Raw genomic sequence first — 20,807 nt, forward strand, 5'->3', positions numbered from 1 at the left:
CCATTCAGCCTTGGTTCAAAGACCACCAGAGAAGGAGCCGGCACCAGACTCCAAGGCAGCAGTGTGTTTCCCAGCTGAATAGCTCTGACCATCAGGACACTTTTTCTGTTTAGGTGGAATCTCTTTTCCTTCAACCTGAATCCATTGCTCTGTGTCCGAGTCTCCATACCAGTAGAAAAGATGTTTGCCCCTTCTCGACATAACGTTCCTTTCAAATGCATGCTGTTATTCTAACCTTGCCTTAAAAAGATCAGGAAAGCAACAGAACTTGAGTGATTCTTGAACTTAAAATGCAGCTAGAGCTATCACTCACACATTTCATTTTTGATCAGTAAAAGAGAGCAAGAGCTGGCTTGTCAAAGCCTATTGTGAGCAAAACCAACACTTATGTCTTCACTGTTCCCACATGATTTTTGTGCACTTTTCTCAATGCAAAGGTTGAATTCCTTTCCTCAAGCTATCCGGACAGCAGAGAGATTCAACATGAGGAAACATGGAAGATCAATGGCTGTGGCTATTTTTAAGCCCATGCTCAAAGATGGAAACAAGTCTCTTCTTTTTTATATAAGGATGAACTCAGGTCAGGGGAAAAAAGTTGGCAGCTCTTGAACTCAAGCCAAATCTGTCTTTCCTTTCCCACAAAAGGCTCCCTTGCTTAGTAGAGAAACCCAAACAAACTGCCAGATAGAAAATCAGGAACAAGTTCTTCACAGAAAAATGACAAATACTTCGGCAAAAGGTTCCCTACATTGTCGTAATTTCTATAGAAGTGTTATTAACAGCCTACTCCTACACACTCTTATTTGGACGTAAATGTCACTCTCTTCAATGGGTCTTAAACCCTAATGTGTATGTTTAGGATTACAGACATGGCACCTTTGCAAAGTTATATAAGCCTAAGAAGATGGGTGAGCTCTTACCTGGGGGGATTTTGTAGTCTGTTTGATAACAAAGGAAATGGGAGAGGCAAGGCTCATAAGCAGGTGATGGTGAAGTTATTTATCTAGCACGTTTATAATCTGCCCTTCAATCACCTGAACTCTATGTCTTAACAACAAATGAAAACCAAAGCCCTGCCTCTATCATCTGGCAGATTTAAGTATTATTTGCTAAAAAAAAAAAAAAAACCCTATGAAATTCATGGCTTTGCCATAAATTGGCAGGCAATTTAATGACACACACACATACACACACGTGCAATTCTGTGCTAATTTCTTCTCAAATGAACTAATGAATAATTGTAGCAATCTAGTTGTTGCTGCAAGAATGTTTTTGATGGCAGTGTTATTGTTTTAAGACTATTCACAGTTTAAGACTTGTTCTGAACAAAAATTGCACATATTTATCTGCACAGAAAATATTTCAGCACAGAAAAATGCTACTTTCTGCACAAAAGAGCCAAATATGAATTTTGTATAGAAAAATCTTAAAGTGCAATGATACTCCTTCAGTGCAGGATTCCTCTTGAGGGTTTCTTTATCCACCAAAAAAGGTGGAAATGACCCTTTTGAGGGGAGTATTTTATAATACAGGGCCTCCTCGGTGGTGGCCCCATGACTCTGGAACTCTCTCCCACTGGAGATCAGAACCGCCCCTTCTATTCTGACATTTAGGAAACAGGTGAAGACGTGGTTATGGAGACAGGCTTTTGATGAGTGAGACAACACCCTAAGATATGGATGGAAGATGGTAGTACTTTTAGTATGACGACTGACCACTGTAGTTTTGAATATATTTATTGTAATATGAACTATGATGTTTTTATCGATTGTATGTGTTTTTATGGTTGGAAATCAGTCTGAGTCCCTCAAAAGAGGTGAGAAGGTCGGTATATAAAACTTTGAAATAAATAATAAATAAATAATATTCTGCCAATTCCTAGAGATTTTGTTCCAAAGTTGTCCCATCTCATTGTCACCATCAGCATTTCAATTTTCCTTTCTTAGTTACTTCTTACATATATGTACAAACTGCTTACATCTGAAAATTTCAAGGTGTTCAACAGTAACAGGATGCACAATATATACAATACACAAAAGGGAAAACCACTATTGATATCATTCATAGAAAAAAGGTAAAGATGGATATATATATAGGGCCCAATTCATATCTGTGTCCTGAAGGAGGTCAAGGACAGTTCAGAGAACTGATCTTCTTACCTAGTTGGAGAGTGAGATTCCACAAACAGTACTGAGAGAGACTGGAAGGCAGTAGTGGAAGGGTCATAAGGTTTGGCATTTAGAAGTACAGGGTGCAAAGGTCTTTGGCAAGGATTCAGGATCGCTGATCCTTGACACCAGTCCTGCTGGATGGAAGTTGCTGTTGTGTGCCTTCATGACATTTCAAACATAAGGTGACCTTATCATGAGTTTTCATGGTAAGATTTTTTTTTAAGAAAAAGGTTTAGAGAAAGGCTTTTGCTTTCCTCTGATCCTGAGAGAATGCAGCTTGCTCAATATTACCTAGCGGGGTGATAGTTCAATGGGGATTTGAACCCCACTCTTCTGAGTTGTGGTCCAACACTCAAACCACTATATCACACTGACTAGAATAAGAAAACAGCAATAACATGTTGCAGTGTTAGGAGACTATAAGCAATTTGGGATACTGGGTTAAAGGAATTAAGATGAGGGAGTGATTCTTGCCCCAAGGTTGCCAAAGTCAATTAATCAAGTAACAGATATTCATGTGCAAGTCTAGAAATTTTATTAAAAATAATCCAGGAAACTTGGGTCAATTTATCCTTGGGTCAGTTTATTCCTGGGTTTATTTATCCCTCAGTCAATGTTAATATTATATCTTAACTTCTTTTTTAAAATGTCTTCTCTGAACAGAATGGTGCAATGCAAGTGTTTAGTCCAACCTGAGAGAACATAAAAAAGAAGTTTATTGCTGTTGTTCATTCGTTCAGTTGTTTCTGACTCTTCGTGACCTCACGACCAGTCCACGCCAGAGTTCCCTGTTGGCTGTCATCACCCCCAGCTCCTTCAAGGTCAATCCAGTCACTTGAAGGATGCCATCCATCCATTTTTCCTGTTGCTCCAAATGTGCCACTTCTGGCCTTTATGAATGCCTGTGCAGGAAAATGGTGGTGACAGTGGCTTTTTGTGCTTTCCCTCAAAGGAGCACCAAGAGTGTAGAGAGGTTTTTTTCTTTGTTTCTCTCAGGTTCTCCCAGTGTAAACTAAGCTTTCACCTTGCACCATGGAACAGAAAAAGGTTTCTTTTCTAATAATATTTTATCTTAACTTAGATACATATATCAAAAGGAACTAGCATCTCTGAATAGAGGGGTAAAAGGCCTGGGTGGGTAAATGGTGGTGGGGGCCAGGAATCTCAAAGCTTGCTGGTGCTTTCCCCTCTCTATGGAATAGCCCTCAAAATATTCATGGATCATATCAAAATCTATAATTTTGACCCCCAAACCTGCCCTTGGCTTGTACATGAGGTTGACTTACACACGGGTATATATGACAAATTCATTTAGGCTGAATTGTCATGATGAAAGTATTATCAAAAAGTGATTAATGCAAGCTTTCAGCCAATGATTTAGCTGTTCATGCGCTTAGCTTCTGCATGAGGTCAAGTCTCTGTGTGCTACAGATACACTTTTTACGACATGCACTACGAGCCGAAAGGTTTGGATGGAGAACAAGATTGCTGTGTCATAATCACTGACACTAACTTCACTGGATTGCAATGTCAACACAAGAATATTATGATTGCCTAAATTTGGAAATTACTCTGGCCTGGCTCCAAATTGAGGAATTATTTCAGCTTGCTTACTCTACTCTGCCATAGCCGAAAAAGGGGAAGAAAACAAGAGAGTCTCTCCTTGCCTTATTTTTATACACAAGAGCTGCAAGTAACATTTTAAAATAGGCACAGAACAGGATGCCAGGTTTCAACTTGTCCTTCAGGATGACCCAGTGGACAGTCGGAAACATCCTCATCGCCTCACCCCTTGAGATACCTACCAGATAATAGTTATGTCACAATGTACTACCACATATTTGTTTACAGCTGAAAAATGAAAAGAAGACAGTAACCACAGGATAGGCCAGCGTAAACAAATGCAACCACATCTATGGATTTTATCACAAGACAGAAAAAACAGCATTAAACTGTGCCTCCATGTGCATCCCACTGTTAGTCTGTCTTTTTTCCACAATTAACCCATTTCCTGGTATTGATGGGCAAAGCCTGTTAATAATGGGTAATCCCATAACATTACCATTAATGTGTTCTTGGGCTGGGCGGTTTCGTTCGTTAATTTCGTAATTCGTTATTAATTCGTATTTAAATTAGCTTACGATCCGATATTGAGCCATGCAGGAATAGTGTGAGGAGTAATTAAAAATCGAAACAATTTTTCCAATTTATTTCGTATTGTTTTGTAATTGTTTCGTAATTGGTTCAAAATTGTTTCGAAATTGTTTCGAAATTGTTTCGTAATTATTTCTGTATGTCTGGTGCAAGTTTTATAGTTGTTGTTTGTTTTATCAGTGATAAAAAATAAATTATCACACAAACAGTCAACAACAGAGGGAGAGGGAAGCTTCAGAAGTCCCCCCTGTCCCATTTGAAGGTTTTTTTAGCATATTGCGCAATCACGTCCGCCATTAATGAATAGATTCGAAATTAACGAAATTTCGTAAATAACGAAATTTTGAAATCTCAAAATTTCGGAAGTATTTAGAATTTGGAAACGCTAGCGCCCCCTGGAAACGAATCGAGTTTAGAAACATTTTTTTCCGTGGTTACCCAAGCCCTAATGTGTTCAATGTGTCCATCCCACTTCTGTGCAGACATACTGACAGTAAAGTGACATCAGGAGAGGTTTTCTCCTCTTCTCCATCTCTCCTTCTTGCTATTCATGAGCTGTTTATTTAATATTTTACTATAATATTTGCTTCTTTGTTGGACGGAACTGCAAAATTTCTTTAAAACTTATGAAGCAATGGAAGTGGAGGAAGGCAGGGAAGTACACTTGTGTGGAAGTATAATCATGACCGCAAATTGGTGATTCAGTGAAAGTGCATAAGTGAAGAGAGATGCAATATGAGATCACACAGGAGTGCTGTGGGATTGCCAGCTATTGAGATATGTTGCAATGTATTCAAATGACAGGAAAAGAGATTCCACCTAAACCTTAGGAAGAACATCTGGACAGTAAGAGCTGTTTGATATTAGAACACCTGGGGCTGTGGCAGAGTCCCCTTCTTTGGAGGTTTCAAACCACAGGCTGGATGGTCACCTCTCAGGAGTACTTTAATTGTGTATTCCTGCATGGCAGAAAGGGAATGGACTGGATGGCCCTTGGGGTCTCTTTAACCCTATGATTCTGTGTATCTCCTTACTCACATTTTCGACTATGCAATGAGATTTACTCCAGTCCCTTAATAATCTTGGTTGCCCTTCTCTGCACTCGAGCTATTACACTTAAACTGGGAGTCTGCGCTGGTGTCCTGAGAGATTTTCCAGAGATTCATTTAATCCACTCTGGAGTCTCTGCTGAAGGACAGCAAATTAATTAGGTAAAATAAATGAATAAAAATACTATAATATGTGTAAGCAGCCTCTTTTAATGTTTCCTGGCCTTTGCAGTCCAGCAAATGGTTCTGTTGATAAAGTAATAGATAGTTAATTAGTTACTTTTAAGCAATTTAAAACTGAGAGATGAGGCTGGAGATGTTTTCAGCCTATGCAAAGGGCTCTTCTAGCTTAGTAGAACATTTTTGACATTGGACGACAGCTCTTATGCCACATCATGAATTGCTTTAGAAGCTCTCCACCATTCCAAAGGCAGACTGTCATGCATTTTGGAAAGCTTTGTGAATACTTTATTTCTTTTCTTTTCTTTTTTAGTGGTGAGCATGCTGCAGTGGAGATGCTTGGAGAAAGCTAGAGATGAAAAATTGCAGCTAGAAGAGAAGAATGGGTGTCATCTTAGTCTGGACTGAAGCTGTCCCTGCTTCTATTTTGTATTTCTAGGACATTTAGACAAAATGAACAAATATGCATCAAAGCCTAAATGCAAAAATGCATCAAAGCCTAAATGCAATTGCTAGTCCCAACTCAAGTTAATTAATTGAACCAGCAATTTTGAGTTACAATTCAGCAGTTGATTCAATGGTTCTATCCTGCTTAGAGCTAGCAATGGGCTTAAAGTAGCCTAAATACCATGTGGGCAACGAATCTTGTCTGATTTTTGGAAGCTAAGCAGGGTGAGCCCTGGTTCATGCTTTAATGGGAGACTACCACCTTTTGCCATCTTTGCCACACTCTGCTGTTGCTTAGCCACATGTGTCCTGGCTTCATCTGTTAAATACTGGACAGTATGTTATGGGTTTAAGGTCTATTGTAGGCCTGGGTAACAACGGAAAAATTTGTTTCTAAAATCGATTCTTTTTTTGGGGGGGGTTTGCGTTTCGATATTTAAAAGAATTCCGAAATTTTTCTTTTAAAAAGTTCGATATTTACGAAATTTTGTAAATGTTAAAAAAATTACGAAACATTAACGAAACAAATACAAAACAATAACGAATCGATTCGTTAATGGCGGACGCGACCGCGCAATACGCTAAAAAACCTCCAAATGGGACAGGGGGAACTTCTGAAGCTTCCCTCTCCCTCTGTTGTTGACTGTTGGTGTGATATTCTAATTTTTTTTCACTAATTAAACAAAAAACAACTATAAAACTTGCCCCAGACATGCAGAAATAATAACGAAACGACCTCAAACCGATAACGAAATGAATACATAACGAATCCGAAGCATTTACGAAATGAATTTAAAAATTCGTTTCGTTTTTAAGTTGCTCCAGAATGGTTCGTTATTGCTTCGTTATAAAAAAATAACAAATTTTTACGAATTACGAATTAACGAAACGAAACCGCCCAGCCCTAGTCTATTGTAGAAAATTTAATTTCTACCTGACCAGGTCACTGCCTTTCAACACATAAAACAGGGCATCAAACAAGCCAGCCATTAAACTATGTAATAGTTCGTGTTGCACGCCAAGCCTGGAAACACCTATGACAACCACACCATACCAATCCAGGAATATAAGCAAACAGTTTATAATAAACCATATAAAAAGCAAGTAAAAAGCAGAAAGAAAAAAAAGCTATATAATCAAAGAAACATTTAGCAACAGCTGATAAATAAACAACTGTTCAAATGTTGCATAAAGTTCCAGAGGTGGCAAAGTCCAAGAACAGAACAGAACATAAGTCCACAAGCAAGAAGGTATACCTAGTAAAAATTTAAAAAGGAGTACGTGAACAGAAACATAGAGTTCCATGAGGGGTGAATAAATAAATAAATAAATAAATAAATAAATAAACAAATAGAAAACTTCCAGGATATTAAAATAGAAAACCAAGGCTTGACTTGAACCAGGAACAAGAGAACTCAGGCTTAGCTTCTCACTCTAAAGCAGTGTTGCCTGAACTGCCCTTAAGGTAAACAAGGTATTTCAATAGACACCCATGAAAGCATTATGTCTCCTGTGAATTTACTTCACAACTTTCCCATGTAATCTCTCAGACCAACGTAATCTTGGTCTGAGAGATTTTCGGCTCTGATTTGTAAATGAAGACTTTTGTTGATCTCTGTAGCTGCAAGTGGTTTCTCCTGGGAACCCTCATTAGTTCTTCACTCAATTCTTTATCTACTGTTACACCTTCTGGCTCCTTTGACTGACCTTGAGGCCCTGCACTTTATGAGCCAGTTTACTCATAGAGAGAACCATAATTTTCCAGACCTAAATTTCCTAGACTTGAGGGCACGTCACTTTGTGCCACAGGAAAGCCCAAAATCCTCTCTGAATCATCAGTTAAGCCATCAGCCTCTAGCCAATCTACAACAATCTGGAAAAATAACTAAAGCTATCTACATCTCAGAAAGCAATATCAATCATTGAGCGGAGTTCCAATGTAATTTCACTATACTTTCACTATAAGAAGAAAGAAAAAACCTGAAGCAACTAGTTATTTGTAATATGCTACATTCAAGCTCTGGAAACATGAACTCATTTTTTTCCAGTTTTGAAATTAGAATTTTATACCTGTTTTGTGTTCCAGGAAAGGTGTGACTCAGCTCTTGGAACAGGAGGGGCTTTTTCTAAGGATATAAATATTTGCACCATGAAATCTATTCTTCCTTCCTCCTGTTCAACTGAAACAGGGCATTAACCTGATTTTGTTAACAAAGTTGGATACAGATGCAGCCCCACATTTTTTTTTGAAAAAGCTTTTATATATTCTCTGCAGTGTTCCCAGAATAGCATTTCTGTATCACGTGGCATATATATATATTGTTGCCTAGCATCATGCTGTTGAGTATGACCTGTTTAAATCACTGGATAAAAATGCTCTTGAGTTATGTTCCAACCTTTCAGCACAAAAATAAAAACCCTTTAGCATGTCATCTTATATTGTTGTCATCATTTCTGTACACTGCATTTTCACTTATGAACATGAAAAAGAAAGTCAAACAGCCAAGCTGAATTTGGACAAGAATCGCTCCTTTTGGGAAATAGGAGAACCACTATTAAAAAATAAATAAAATAAAAACAAGTGATACTTCTCTGGTTTTAGTTAGTTGTGTATGTTCCTATTGAGAAGAATTGGAGATTGGAGCTGAAGAGGAACTCTACTTTGACAATTTAGATTTCTTGCACAGACCCATCTGGCAGTAGACAATAGCTAAATGAATCCTCTGAGTATAGTGCCTTCCAATATGCCACTATTGTTTTGACCTACTGTGTAGGGAAACTCTATGAAAGGTACCAATCCCACTAGCTGAGTTCAGAAGCAGAGAGAGAGCTAGAGTTAGAGAGCTAGAGTTAGAAAAGATCTATAGTTTTTGACCTAGGGAGTAGGGTCTTTTAATGTTCATATTAAAAGGATAAATTCTTTGTAATGTAATTTTTACATTACATTTGCTTTCATTTTTTTTAATTAGAGCTTTAAGGTTGCAGCAAATGTTGCAGTAACCATGAGAAAAGAATTATAGAATTGGAAGAGACTCAATGGATCGTTCAGTCCAATCCCGCGCTATGTGGAAGCAGAAGGGTTCTGCATTCAAGTCCTTCATTGGCAGCTCAGGGGATATTTGGAATTTTAGGATAATGCATGTCTATCAAATTAGTTTGTATGTGTGTGTTTGTTGAGGTTTAAAGTGGAAATGTGTTTTGATATTCAATTATAGTTGATATATAGAATCCAGAAAGAGACACACCTATGAAAACTGGATGCTAACCAGACACAGCTATGAAAACTGGATGCTAATCCCTCTCCCCAAAGCATAAAAATAGAAAAAATAACCAGTGGCATTCCTGCATTTATTTAGTAAGCATGGATGACTTCTTAGAACAGCAGAATTTTAGTGACCAGCAAGCCCAAAGTCAGTTTCATAAGTGGAGAAAAAAATCACTAAACCAAAGTTTTTCAAACTGTGTACCTCCAGATGTTTTGGACTTCAGCTCCCACAATTCCTACTAGCTGGGATTTCTGTGAGCTGAAGACCAAAATACCTGGAGGAGCACAGTTTGAGAAACACTGCACTAAACACATTATAATGACATTTGTAGTGCTTTGAATTTTGTAGAGAAGGGAAAAATATAGTGCGACCTCCATATCAATGGGGGAATACATTCCTGAATACACAAAACCATGGATAATGGCAAACCCTATTGAAATGGAGGACTTTTGGCCCAGGGGTATCACGGAGTCACACTAGAGGATCTAAAAATGCCTAAAGAAGATGTATTTTGTTCGATGTGGATAAATGTAATGGCCATTAGTCCCACAGATATGGATTCATACTATATTTATATCCTGGACCAATGGGAAACTTCTCAAAAGAGGACTTCTACTGTGCAAAATTCACATATGGTTGATTTCCATAGAAAACAACATTCTCTGCACAATAACAATCCTTACGTGTAGTAATATCCCTTTCTTCCTGTGGAAAACAACCATATGTGGGTTTTGTGTGGAATAAGTCTCAAAGTGCAATTACGTTTAGAAAACTATGTAGTTTTTGAAGACTTTCTTGCAGTGAGAAGAATATTATTAAAATTATTCTTCACTTCCTTCAGCAATAAAATTAGTGTTTCCAAGTCTGTTCTTTGTAGTGTCCATGTAGGATTTTTAAATGGAAAAATATATTTATTTCTATGTAGAATTTGCAAGCAGACACATTGAGAAAAACAAATTACTACTGTGTTTCCTAGACTCTGTGTCCTTCCCTGGAAGCCCTTGTGAGGTGATATTCAAATACTTCAAATAACTATTCCCTTCTTGATTCCCACTTTGTTGCTCCACTACACTTGTCACAATTTTCATCCTTGAAATGTTGAAAGATATGCAACTATGCTGCTCATTGGAGGGAAGGATATTAGAGGTAAAGATGAAGTACTTTGGCCACATCATGAGAAGAAAGGAAAGCTTAGAGAAGACAATGGTGCTGGGGAAAAAAGAAGGAAAAATGAAGAGGGACCGAGCAAGGGCAAGGTGGATATATGGCATCCTTGAAGTGACTGGCTTGACTATAAAGAAGCTGGGGAAGGTGACGGCTGACAGGGAGCTCCGGCGTGGGCTGGTCCATGAGGTCACGAAGAGTTAGAAGCGACTGAATGAATGAACAACAACATGCAATTATGGTAAAAGGTGGAAAAATTTTATGTTTTTTTCCATAAACAGTGCTGTGATACTTTCATAATTTGCAAAAGCATACTACGATACAGGGTTGCATACACAGTGGTGGAGCCCATTTGCTATGTCTTTAGGGATCCAATGTCACAATGGGGACAAAAACAGGTCTCACCAAATCCCATGAGAACTGGCTTTGACAGGGGATTGGATGTCTCATATGGGTTGATTCGGGTTGAGCTGGACCTTGCCATTGTGTTCAGTGTTAGCCCATGTTTAAATAAAATGAATAATTAATTCTCTGTCATCACATTTGTTCTTCTTATCTGGATTTGCCCACTTCATTTGCCATCACACACAACAGTGGAATCCCTGCCCATCCCACTTCCCCAACCAATTTTTCCTTAAAAGACCCACTCACTGCATGAAAACAGGAGTATGAAACTTCTCAGGGCAGAGAACTAATCATGACTTCTATAAGTGATCAGATTCAGAAATTGTATTATGTCTTTGAAAACCAGCAACTGGGGTTCAAGAATGGGACATGGTGTTATTTCCAAGTTTGTTTTGTAGGTTTCTCAGAAACAATTGTGTGAACAGAATGCTAACCCAGAGATGCCTTTAGGCCGATCCCACCAGCTCCTTCTTGTATGCTTAAGTGATAGAAGCACAAGCAAACACATACACACACACACACACAGTGTAGTGGTTTGAGCATTGGACTTTGACTCTAGACAAGAGAAATTAAATTCCCACTTGGCCATGAAAACCTACTAAGTGACTTTGGGCAAGTCACCCACTTCTAATCTTAGATAATGATAGATTCATCTTAAGGTTACTATTAGTCAGAAATTATTTGAAACACCAAACAATAAGTTTATTAGGCCATACTGGGGTCTAAGCTTTTACTGGCTGGCTTCTGTTAGTGACATATACAAGTGTAAGCCCAAATCACACCTTAGTATGTCTATTTTTGGTTATTGCTGACATTGGTATTGTGTGTCCTCCCCTCCTACAATAGCCATTCTTAGACTTCCTATTATGCAACCATCATATGCCTGGTAAAGATCAGGAAAGATTGGATACACATTTATTCCTGTAGTCAGGATCTTTCAGGGATCTCAAATCTTCATGTAAAGATTCTTCATCTGGTTTTGGGGGCCCTAGGAAGATGCTTCTTTGATTCTCCCCTATGCCCTCCACCAGACATTGGATAGCCTGGAGAGGGTCTGCTCAGTGGTGAAATCATGAGTTAATGGGGTCGAGAGGAGAGATGTGCCATAGGTTCTCTTCTGGAACTTTAGCGTTATGATCTTCCATGTATGATCTCAGCCTCAAACAATAACACATGATCATCAAAGAACCTGTTGCTTTTGAGAGTTCTCAGAAAAAGTCCACCGCATAATACATCTTAGTCTTTATTTTTAGAAAGTTAAGGAACACAGTCTCCCTCCTTATGTTCAATTAACTTTAATCCCTGGTCCAAATGCCTGGAATACTGTGTCCAATTCTGGGCACTGCAATTCAAGAGAGATATTGATAAGTTGGGAGGTTCCAGAGGAGGGCGACTAAAATGATCAGAGGTCTGGAGACCCTGAATCCCTATGAGGAGCGTCTTAAAAGGCTGGGTATTTTTATCCTGCAGAAGAGAAGATTGAGAGGAGACATGATAACCATGTGTAAATATTTGAAAGGATGTCATAAGGAAGAGGGAGCAGGTTTGTTTTCTGCTACCCAGGAAACTAGGTCTTGGAGCAATGGGTTCAAATTGCAGGAAAGGAGATTCCACTTGAATATTAGAAAGAACATCCTGGCTATAAGAGCTGTTAAGCAGTGGAACTCACTGCCTCAAAGTGTGTTGGAAGCTCCTTCTTTGGAGGCTATGACCACCTGTCATGTGTACTTTGTGTTTTTCCTGCATGGCGGGGGGTTACACTAGATGACCCATGTGGTCTCTTCCAACTCTATGATTGTATCCTTATGTTAGCAAGAAACTGAGGGGGTTCCTACCTCTTTTCCTGACTGTGTTTTCATACCTTTTGCAAGAAAAAAATGCTCATTAGCCTACATCCCAGGCTGCTCATGAACTGTGTGCAGACCAATTAGGAAAGAAAAAAAAAACCCTAAATGATTATGTACTTTGTTTTAAATGGAGTTTCTCACTCACAACTCAGAAAAGCCCTGACTGAACAAGCCTGCAAATATGAAAGGAAACATTTAGAAGTACAGTGCTAGTCAAAGTTTCATTTCAGCTTTGGTCCTGTTGTCTCTGCAAAGTAAGATAAAAGAATCCAGCAGATATGGATGACCTTCATGCCATCGGTGCCTGATACTGAAGGTATTGTATGTTTGAGAGAAGGGATGAGGAGATTCAGAATTCCTTTATCAAGTACACTAACATTCCTCAAATAGTACTCATCCACCCAACGCAACTTAAAGACAGTGAGACTGACTCTCACACACATTATGTTGAAAATGTAGGAGGGGGCTGTGCCCTTTTCGTTCACAACACACATGCCCATAAACAGTTTTTTCAGCCCTCTGTCCATTCTTTTAAAGACCATTACACAATAACATTTCATCTCACAAACATGTATATATTTTCCAGAATACTTCAAAAACACAAAACAGTTGGAAGCTGACAGCTAGCCACATTTGGTTTCTCAACAAGTTACTTCAACAGTTTATGAAATCTCTCTCCAAACTTTGGGAAAATTCCCCCCTTGATATGCAAGGCACTGTCACAAAATTAATTGGTATTTCCAATATTATTGCAACAGCCTAAGTCCTTGGAGATCAGATTTCAGAAGGATTCTTTCCCCATTCATTTACTATATTAAATATACATAAATATATCTCCAACAACTGTTAAGGAACCTACGGCTCTGCAGAATCAAAAGCATGTCTTACACAAGTAATAGCCAGAAAGCATTCTGCGAGGCTCAAAATATGAGAGAAATATTCCCCTTTCCAATAAAATTAATGATACACCCTTTGTTAAGAAAGCAGCAGTGCCGAAGCTGCCTAGAGAAGCTTCGCTCCAATGAAGTAAATCAGGGAAAAGCCACAAATTCTAACTCTCCAGCAGCATCCACTGGTACTAAACTTATTACAGCTCCAACTTGGAGATAAATCCCCCTTTAAAATAATAAGACAATCAACTGTTCCTTCCTGCATTAAGGCATATATTTTAAGCTCTCCCCTGAGCCGCGCTAAAACATCTGCTTAAAGTGTCCCTCCCTCTCTCTCTCCATATCTTGAAAAGAGGATTTCTTTACTGCAAACTCCTTTTGCTTCTTAAAACCCACAACTTCACATTGAGGTCACAGTTCTCAAATGACAGTTCGGTTGAGGTGAACCCCCACACATGCACACAGTGACCCTCAAAGCCAAGCTTTCTCAACCTCATGCTGTATTGCTGTTTACTCCAGAGTCAGCACCACTGGAGTTACAGTAGGGAGGGCTTCTGAGGAATTGGGGTTCAAGGCAGGGATTTGGGGAGGGGAGGGGGAGAGAGAAAGAGGCCTACCTACCTTAAAACTTTCCAGCTTTTCAGTGGGTCCAAATCAGAGATGATAGATACCATTGTAATTTCTCTATTGCTTTTTCTTCCCCCCTCTCTCTCCAAAGAAAGGAGATATTCAAAAGCAACTCAATTGCAGCTTGTACAAAGCAGCCCGTCCCTCCTTTCTATCTCTCACTGCTTGCTGTGTAGGAATGACAACAGACAGTCCAGAAGAAGAAAAAACCCACAGCTCTTCTTTCTTTTCCAGCTGATAAGAACTTCAGCCTCCCTCTGGCTCTCCCTCCACCCTCCCAAGTCAATCTTGTTGTGCTCTACAGCTTGGCAAACTCCTTGGTTGGATTTCTCCACCACTTTCCCCACTCCCTCCTTGAAAACAAAAAAAGAAAGCAGGAAGAAAACTCTTGAGATCTCCTGCTCAACTCGTTCAGTTTTGACCTTTTTGCATCTGCAGTCCACTGTGCAGCTGAGCATAGGCTCCCAGTCAAATCCCCCCTTTATGAGCACTGTCTGCCGCTGCTTTCTTCAAGAACAAGAGCAGGGATTACAATTTGGGAAACTCCCTGACTCCGCTTGCAAATCAGTCACAGATTATTATAAACTGGAGCAAGTTTCTATTTCTTATGGCTGTTGGCTATCCCCTCTCCCCACCCCCTTGCCCTTTCTAGCTTTCTAAGACATAGCCCAGAGTTCAAGATCCCCCTCCCATTTCCCCATAGTTGAGGTTTTATGACACTCTGAAAGCAAACACATTTTCTTTCCTTCCCAAACTCCCCACCCTTCCTTCTTTTGGAGCCTTCCCTCCCCCCTCTGCCCCTCTGCCCCCCCCCTCCCCCACGGCATTGACCAAACCAAACTCACTCTGACTCTTTTTGTTGTTGTTGCAATGTGTAACAGATTTGCTAATTTCAGAGTCACAATTCAAAACAGCCCGGGTTCTGGCAGCATATTGCTATTATTCTGGAAATGAGAAGGCGGAGGAGAGAGAGAGGGGGTTTGCAAAGAGAATATGAGTGAGTGAGAAAGAGTGAGAAAGTGCTTAATGACTTGCAGTACTTGACTCTGAATGCCTTGTTTGCATTCAAAATCCCAGGAGGTGAAAGGTGTCTATTTAATTTGTGAGGGGAAGAGGGCATTTTTCTCCTAGTAGCCTCTTTAAGGGAAGTAATGAGATTGCTACCATTTGGGAGTGCAAACAATATTTTTTTTTGGACCAACAAATTTGGGGTGCTTTATTTCTAATTATTGGCTAGCTAAGACTGGCCTTTGAGTCAACTTATCCACTTGGCTTCCTGTTTGCAAATTTGTCCATTTCTATGAGTTAAAGTCACAGAATTTAGAGAGATGATGACACAAAATATGAATTAGCATTGGGATGGGAACCATGAGGTCTTCCAGATGTTGTTGGGCTGCAAGATCAATTAGCCATTGGTTATGAGTTGTGGTTCAACAATATCTGGAGAGTCATGTGATTCCTACCATTGGTACACACATTCAGTATACAAATCTACTAGGCTTGGGTAACCACGGAAAAATTTGGTTCTAAACTCGTTTTGTTTTTAGGGGGCCCTTGCATTTTGTTTTTTTTTTAATAATTCTGAAATTTTCCTTTTAAAAAATTCGAAATATACGAAATTTCATATAATTACGAATCGATTCGTTAATGGCGGGCGCGATTGCGCAATATGCTAAAAAAACCTCCAAATGGGACAGGGGGAACTTCTGAAGCTTCCCTCTCCCTCTGTTGTTGACTGTTGGTGTGATAAAACAAACAACAACTATAAAACTTGCACCAGACATGCGAAAATAATTACAAAATAATTACGAAATAATTACAAAATAATTACGAAATAATTAAAAATAATTACGAAATAAATTGAAAAAATTGTTTCGAATCTAATTTACTCTTCACACTATTCCTACATGGCTCAATATTGGATCGTAAGCTAATTTAAATACAAATTAATAACGAATTACGAAATTAACGAACCAAACCGCCCAAGCCTAAAATCTATCTCTAAGGTAGAATACTAGCACACATCCTGCACACATCTCTATAGTTATTTATTTACCACATTTGTACCCCATGCTTCTCAGCCAAGAGGGTGACTCAGAGCGGCTTCACATATTGGCAACAATTCAATGCCTAAAAACATACAATTGATGAAAACATCTAAATTAAAAACAGAGAATAAAAATACATACAAACAGTTACATCAATTATTAAAATCACATAATCCAATGTTGTAATCCAGGGCCATTCCCAAAAGTCATTGCCCAGATTCTTTGTACATTTATTGCATTGAAGTTAATCTCCAAAAGCTTGGTCCCATAGCAATGTTTTAACTTTCTTTCTGTCACGTTGCTAGGGTTCTACTTTGTTTAGGTAGAGATGAATCAAAACTCCCAGTTTTAACAAACAGTTTAATTAAAACAGCACTTATTTGCTGGCTGTTTTTATAGTCCAAAATATAAAACACAAAGATAGCACGCAGCTACAGAATAAACAAAAACTGATAGCAAAAATAACTTCGTAGTCAAAAGGGTCCAGTCCAATGGTCAAATGCCGAGAGTTCAATAAACAAAGTCCAGGGATCAAGAGTCTATACCGTAGTCAAAAGCTAGTCCAAAGGTTCAAAGTTCCAGGATTCCACGATTACAGGAAACAGGTCAGGATACCGAAAATCCAACAGACCTGGGGAACGGGGGAACCAGCGGCATCCACCACCAAAATGCAACAAATACTTTTCTCCCAAAAATAAGTCTCAAAGTTAGCTCCTTAAATCCAGTAACACCCATCTGCAACCCATCTCCTGCACACTTCCACCCCTAATTGCTTTCACCCATGAACTCCCACTTAGAGATCACCAAACCCTCTAGAACTAATACTCACATTAACCTTTCCATCACCAACCACCATCAACTGCAGACCATATGACACTTTCTGAAGGTTAAAAGGGAGGAACTGATCTAACATTGCTGGGAAGGGAGTTCCACAGCTGAGGGGCCACCACTGAGAAAGCCCTGTCTCTTGTCCTCACCAACTGTGCCTGTGAAGGAGATTGGAACAAGAGTAGGGCCTCCCCAGAAGATCTTAATCTCTGCAATGGTTCATACCACACTGCAAAGAACTGATCTTGGATGAAATATAATGCCAGGACATCACTGGCCTGAATACTGTGCGTATTCACAATGCCATTCCATATTTCATTTCTGACAGATAGGGAGAATGTAAAATATATTGAATAGAAAAAAATGAAATCTGACATATGCCTTGGAGATGGTGGCAATGGACTAAAAGTTACTAAAAGTTACTATGCAGTGCATAGAGAAAGGTATTATGTGTATGTATTTCGGTTTACAAACAAATGAAAATAGGCCCTTGGTATCCACTGGTCTTGGTTCTGGGATCTACCATCAATATCAAAATCCATGGATGATCAAGTTACATTAAATACAGTTTTCTATTCTAGATTTTTTTGGAATATTTTCAAACCATGGATGGCTGAATCAGTGGGTGCAAAATTAATGGATAGAGAGAAGCAGCCTTAAATTCTGAGTGCATTAATAGGTGCATGGCATTATTAGATGTATAGAAATCAAAATGCATACATGTGGCCAAATTTATTTATTTATTTTCATTTACAAAGCAAAGTAGCAAATTTGTAAATGTATGGATTCAAAATTAATAATGTCATCTGTGTTTCTATTTCATTGAAGAGATAGGGATTGAACAAGTCTATTTTCTAAAATATATGAGTGGAACATGTTTCTTCTGGTTTCCTAGTGACATCACTTCCTGTTTTACATGATGTTAGATGGCACATTAATGCATGCAAGTCATCACTTCATGTTGCTGTGAAACCATGTATTGACTACCCCCTAGCAATTGTAGCACTAAATTTTAAGCAATTCACATGTGTCCATGAGCAAATATCTTAGCTGGAAGGTTACACAAGTCTTGAACGTAATTGTTTGTGAACTGGACAAAATGGTTGCTTCCTTTCCAGAGAGCCCAGAGGATTAAACACATTATAAATCTCAGTTGATGGAAGCCAATGAAAATAGACCTGTCACATTGATTTCGGCTCCTCTTGCCCATTTTGGCCCCAGAACAGCACTCGTTTTAAAGCTACATTGGCATCTCTTTTGTACAAACTTGTCACTGAATAATTCATATTAATTGGCAACAGGGAGGTACAAGGACTTTAAATCAAAGCTATGGAATTTATAAAACTGGACAAGAAAACAGGTCATTACCTTGTATATTTTTTATGGGTTGGTTATTTATTTCAACTGGCCAGTGCTACCCACTTAAACCACATGGGTTTTTTTGTCTTTTCCAAGCAATGTTTGTAATATGACTTGATTCCTGATTTTTAATGTTTTTTTAAAGAACTATAGTGTGGCAGCACTCACAAAAATAAAGCCTTTACTCTAAACCTTATAACAGGGGCACTTAAGACAGACAAAAATGTACAATGTGAACATGATATAACTGTGGCCATTGTTGTTGTTGTAATTTCCAATTTATGGTGTTGTTGTTTATTTGTTCAGTGGCCTCCGACTCTTCATGACCTCATGGACCAGCCAATGCCAGAGCTCCATGTCAGCCGTCACACCCCCAGCTCCTTCAGAGTCAAGCCAGTCACTTCAAGGATACCATCCATCCATCTTGCCCTTGCTCGGCCCCTCCTCCTTTTGCCTACCATTTTCCCCAGCATCATTATTTTCCCCAAGCTTTTCTGTCTTCTCATTATATGGCCAAAGTACTTCACCTTTGCCTCTATTATCCTTCCCTCCAATTAGCAGTTGGGTTTTATTTCCAGGAGTATTGACTGGTTTGATCTTCTTGCGGTCCAAGGCACTCTCAGAACTTTCCTCCAGCACCACAGTTCAAAAGCGTCTCTCTTCCTTTGCTCAGCCTTCCTTATGGTCCAGTTCTCACATCCGTAGGTTACTTACGGGGAATACCATTGCTTTAACTATGCAGATCTTCGTTGGCAGTGTGATGTCTCTACTGTTCACTATTTTATCAAGATTGGTCATCGCTCTCCTCCCAAGAAGTAAACATCTTCTTATTTCCTTAAATTTATGGAGACTTGAAAGCAAACCTACCATTGGGTTTTCTGGTTTCTAAGAGCGTGTGACTCACTTTAATATCACCTGGTAGGTTTCCATGATGGAGAAGGAAATTGAACCCTGCTTTTCTCACAAGGACAGAAAGTGAGGTGAAATCTTCTTAACAGGGATACAGACAGTAAAACAAATACCACAGGGGCCCTGCTAACCATTCACCATGCTATCCAAAATCTCTCTCTCTCCCTCTCCCACCCCCCTCTCTCTTTGTGTGTGAGTGTGTAAGTGTGTGTGGCTGGAGTTACAAGACTACTTGTAAGACCAAACCTAAATAACCTATCCTGTTCGTAACTTGGGGACTGCCTGTATTGATTTTCAGGAGTATTGCTGAGTTTCAGACAGGAGTCTTCTGCAAACCCACCTAGAATTGGCAGGTATAGGTGATAGGGCTGGGCGGTTTCGTTTCGTTAATTCGTAATTCGTTAATAATTCGTTCATTTTTTCAATTACAAAACAATAACGAACCATTCTGGAGCAATAATTAAAAAAAACGAATTTTCAAAAACGTTTTGTAAATGCTTTGTATTTCGATATTGTATTTGTTTCGTTATTGTTTTGAGGTCGTTTCGTTATTATTTCCGCATGTCTGGGCCAGTTTTATGGTTTAATTAGTGAAAAAAAAAATATAATATCACACCAACAGTCAACAACAGAGGGAGAGGGAAGCTTCAGAAGGTTTTGGAGGTTTTTTAGCGTATTTCGCGGTCACGTCCGCCATTAACGAATCGATTCGTTATTGTTTCGGAAATCGATTAGTTAATTTTTTACCATTTACGAAATTTCGTAAATATCGAACTTCTTAAAAGGAAAATTTTGTAATTATTTTAAATATCGAAACAAAAAAAAAAACCCCAAATACAAATCGATTTTAGAAACAATTTTTTCCGTTGTTACCCAGGCCTAATAGGTGATGATCAATGGTTCCCAATCAATAAATTTGCATTTATATATCAATATAATGTAAAACCTTGAAACACACCTTAAGCATTCCACACCACATTCTCCCAGCCACAGAAGAAGGCAAAGGTAAACCCCATTTTGAACCAATTTTGCCAAAAAACCCCAAACATGTCTTACATTAGAACATGCCATACAGTAGAAATAACTTGAAGGCACACAGCAATCACAATAAAGCCTATAAAGGCAGTATGTTCCAGATGCCATTTCTCAGTCATTGTCAGCATTTCAGAAACACTTTGGTCAGCTTGCTGCCAGGCTACAAAGCTAGGTTTGGGGGAGTACCATCAACATCACTATAATATAATAGGCCTGGGTAACAATGGAAAAAATGTTTCTAAAATCGATTCATTTTTGGGGTTTTTTGCGTTTCGATATTTAAAAGAATTCCTAAATTTTCCTTAAAAAAAGTTTGATATTTACGAAATTTCGTAAATGGTAAAAAAAAATACAAAACAATAACAAAACAATAACGAATCGATTCGTTAATGGCGGCCGCGATCGCGCAATACGCTAAAAAAACTTCT

At 38.8% G+C, this 20,807-nt stretch overlaps 1 protein-coding gene across 1 annotated transcript in view; it reads right to left on the bottom strand.

Moving 5' to 3' along the window:
• The window catches only part of CELF2 (CUGBP Elav-like family member 2), a 652,882-nt gene extending 638,438 nt beyond the window's left edge, over positions 1–14,444 (bottom strand). The window contains exon 1 of the mRNA XM_060776483.2: positions 14,195–14,444. Within this exon, the coding sequence (XP_060632466.1) occupies positions 14,195–14,247 (53 nt within the window). The 5' untranslated portion in view covers positions 14,248–14,444. The remainder of the gene's footprint in view (positions 1–14,194) is intronic.
• Positions 14,445–20,807: the final 6,363 nt, after the last annotated feature.

The sequence above is a fragment of the Anolis sagrei genome, chromosome 5 (assembly GCF_037176765.1).
Source record: "Anolis sagrei isolate rAnoSag1 chromosome 5, rAnoSag1.mat, whole genome shotgun sequence".
Classification (NCBI taxonomy): domain Eukaryota; kingdom Metazoa; phylum Chordata; class Lepidosauria; order Squamata; family Dactyloidae; genus Anolis; species Anolis sagrei.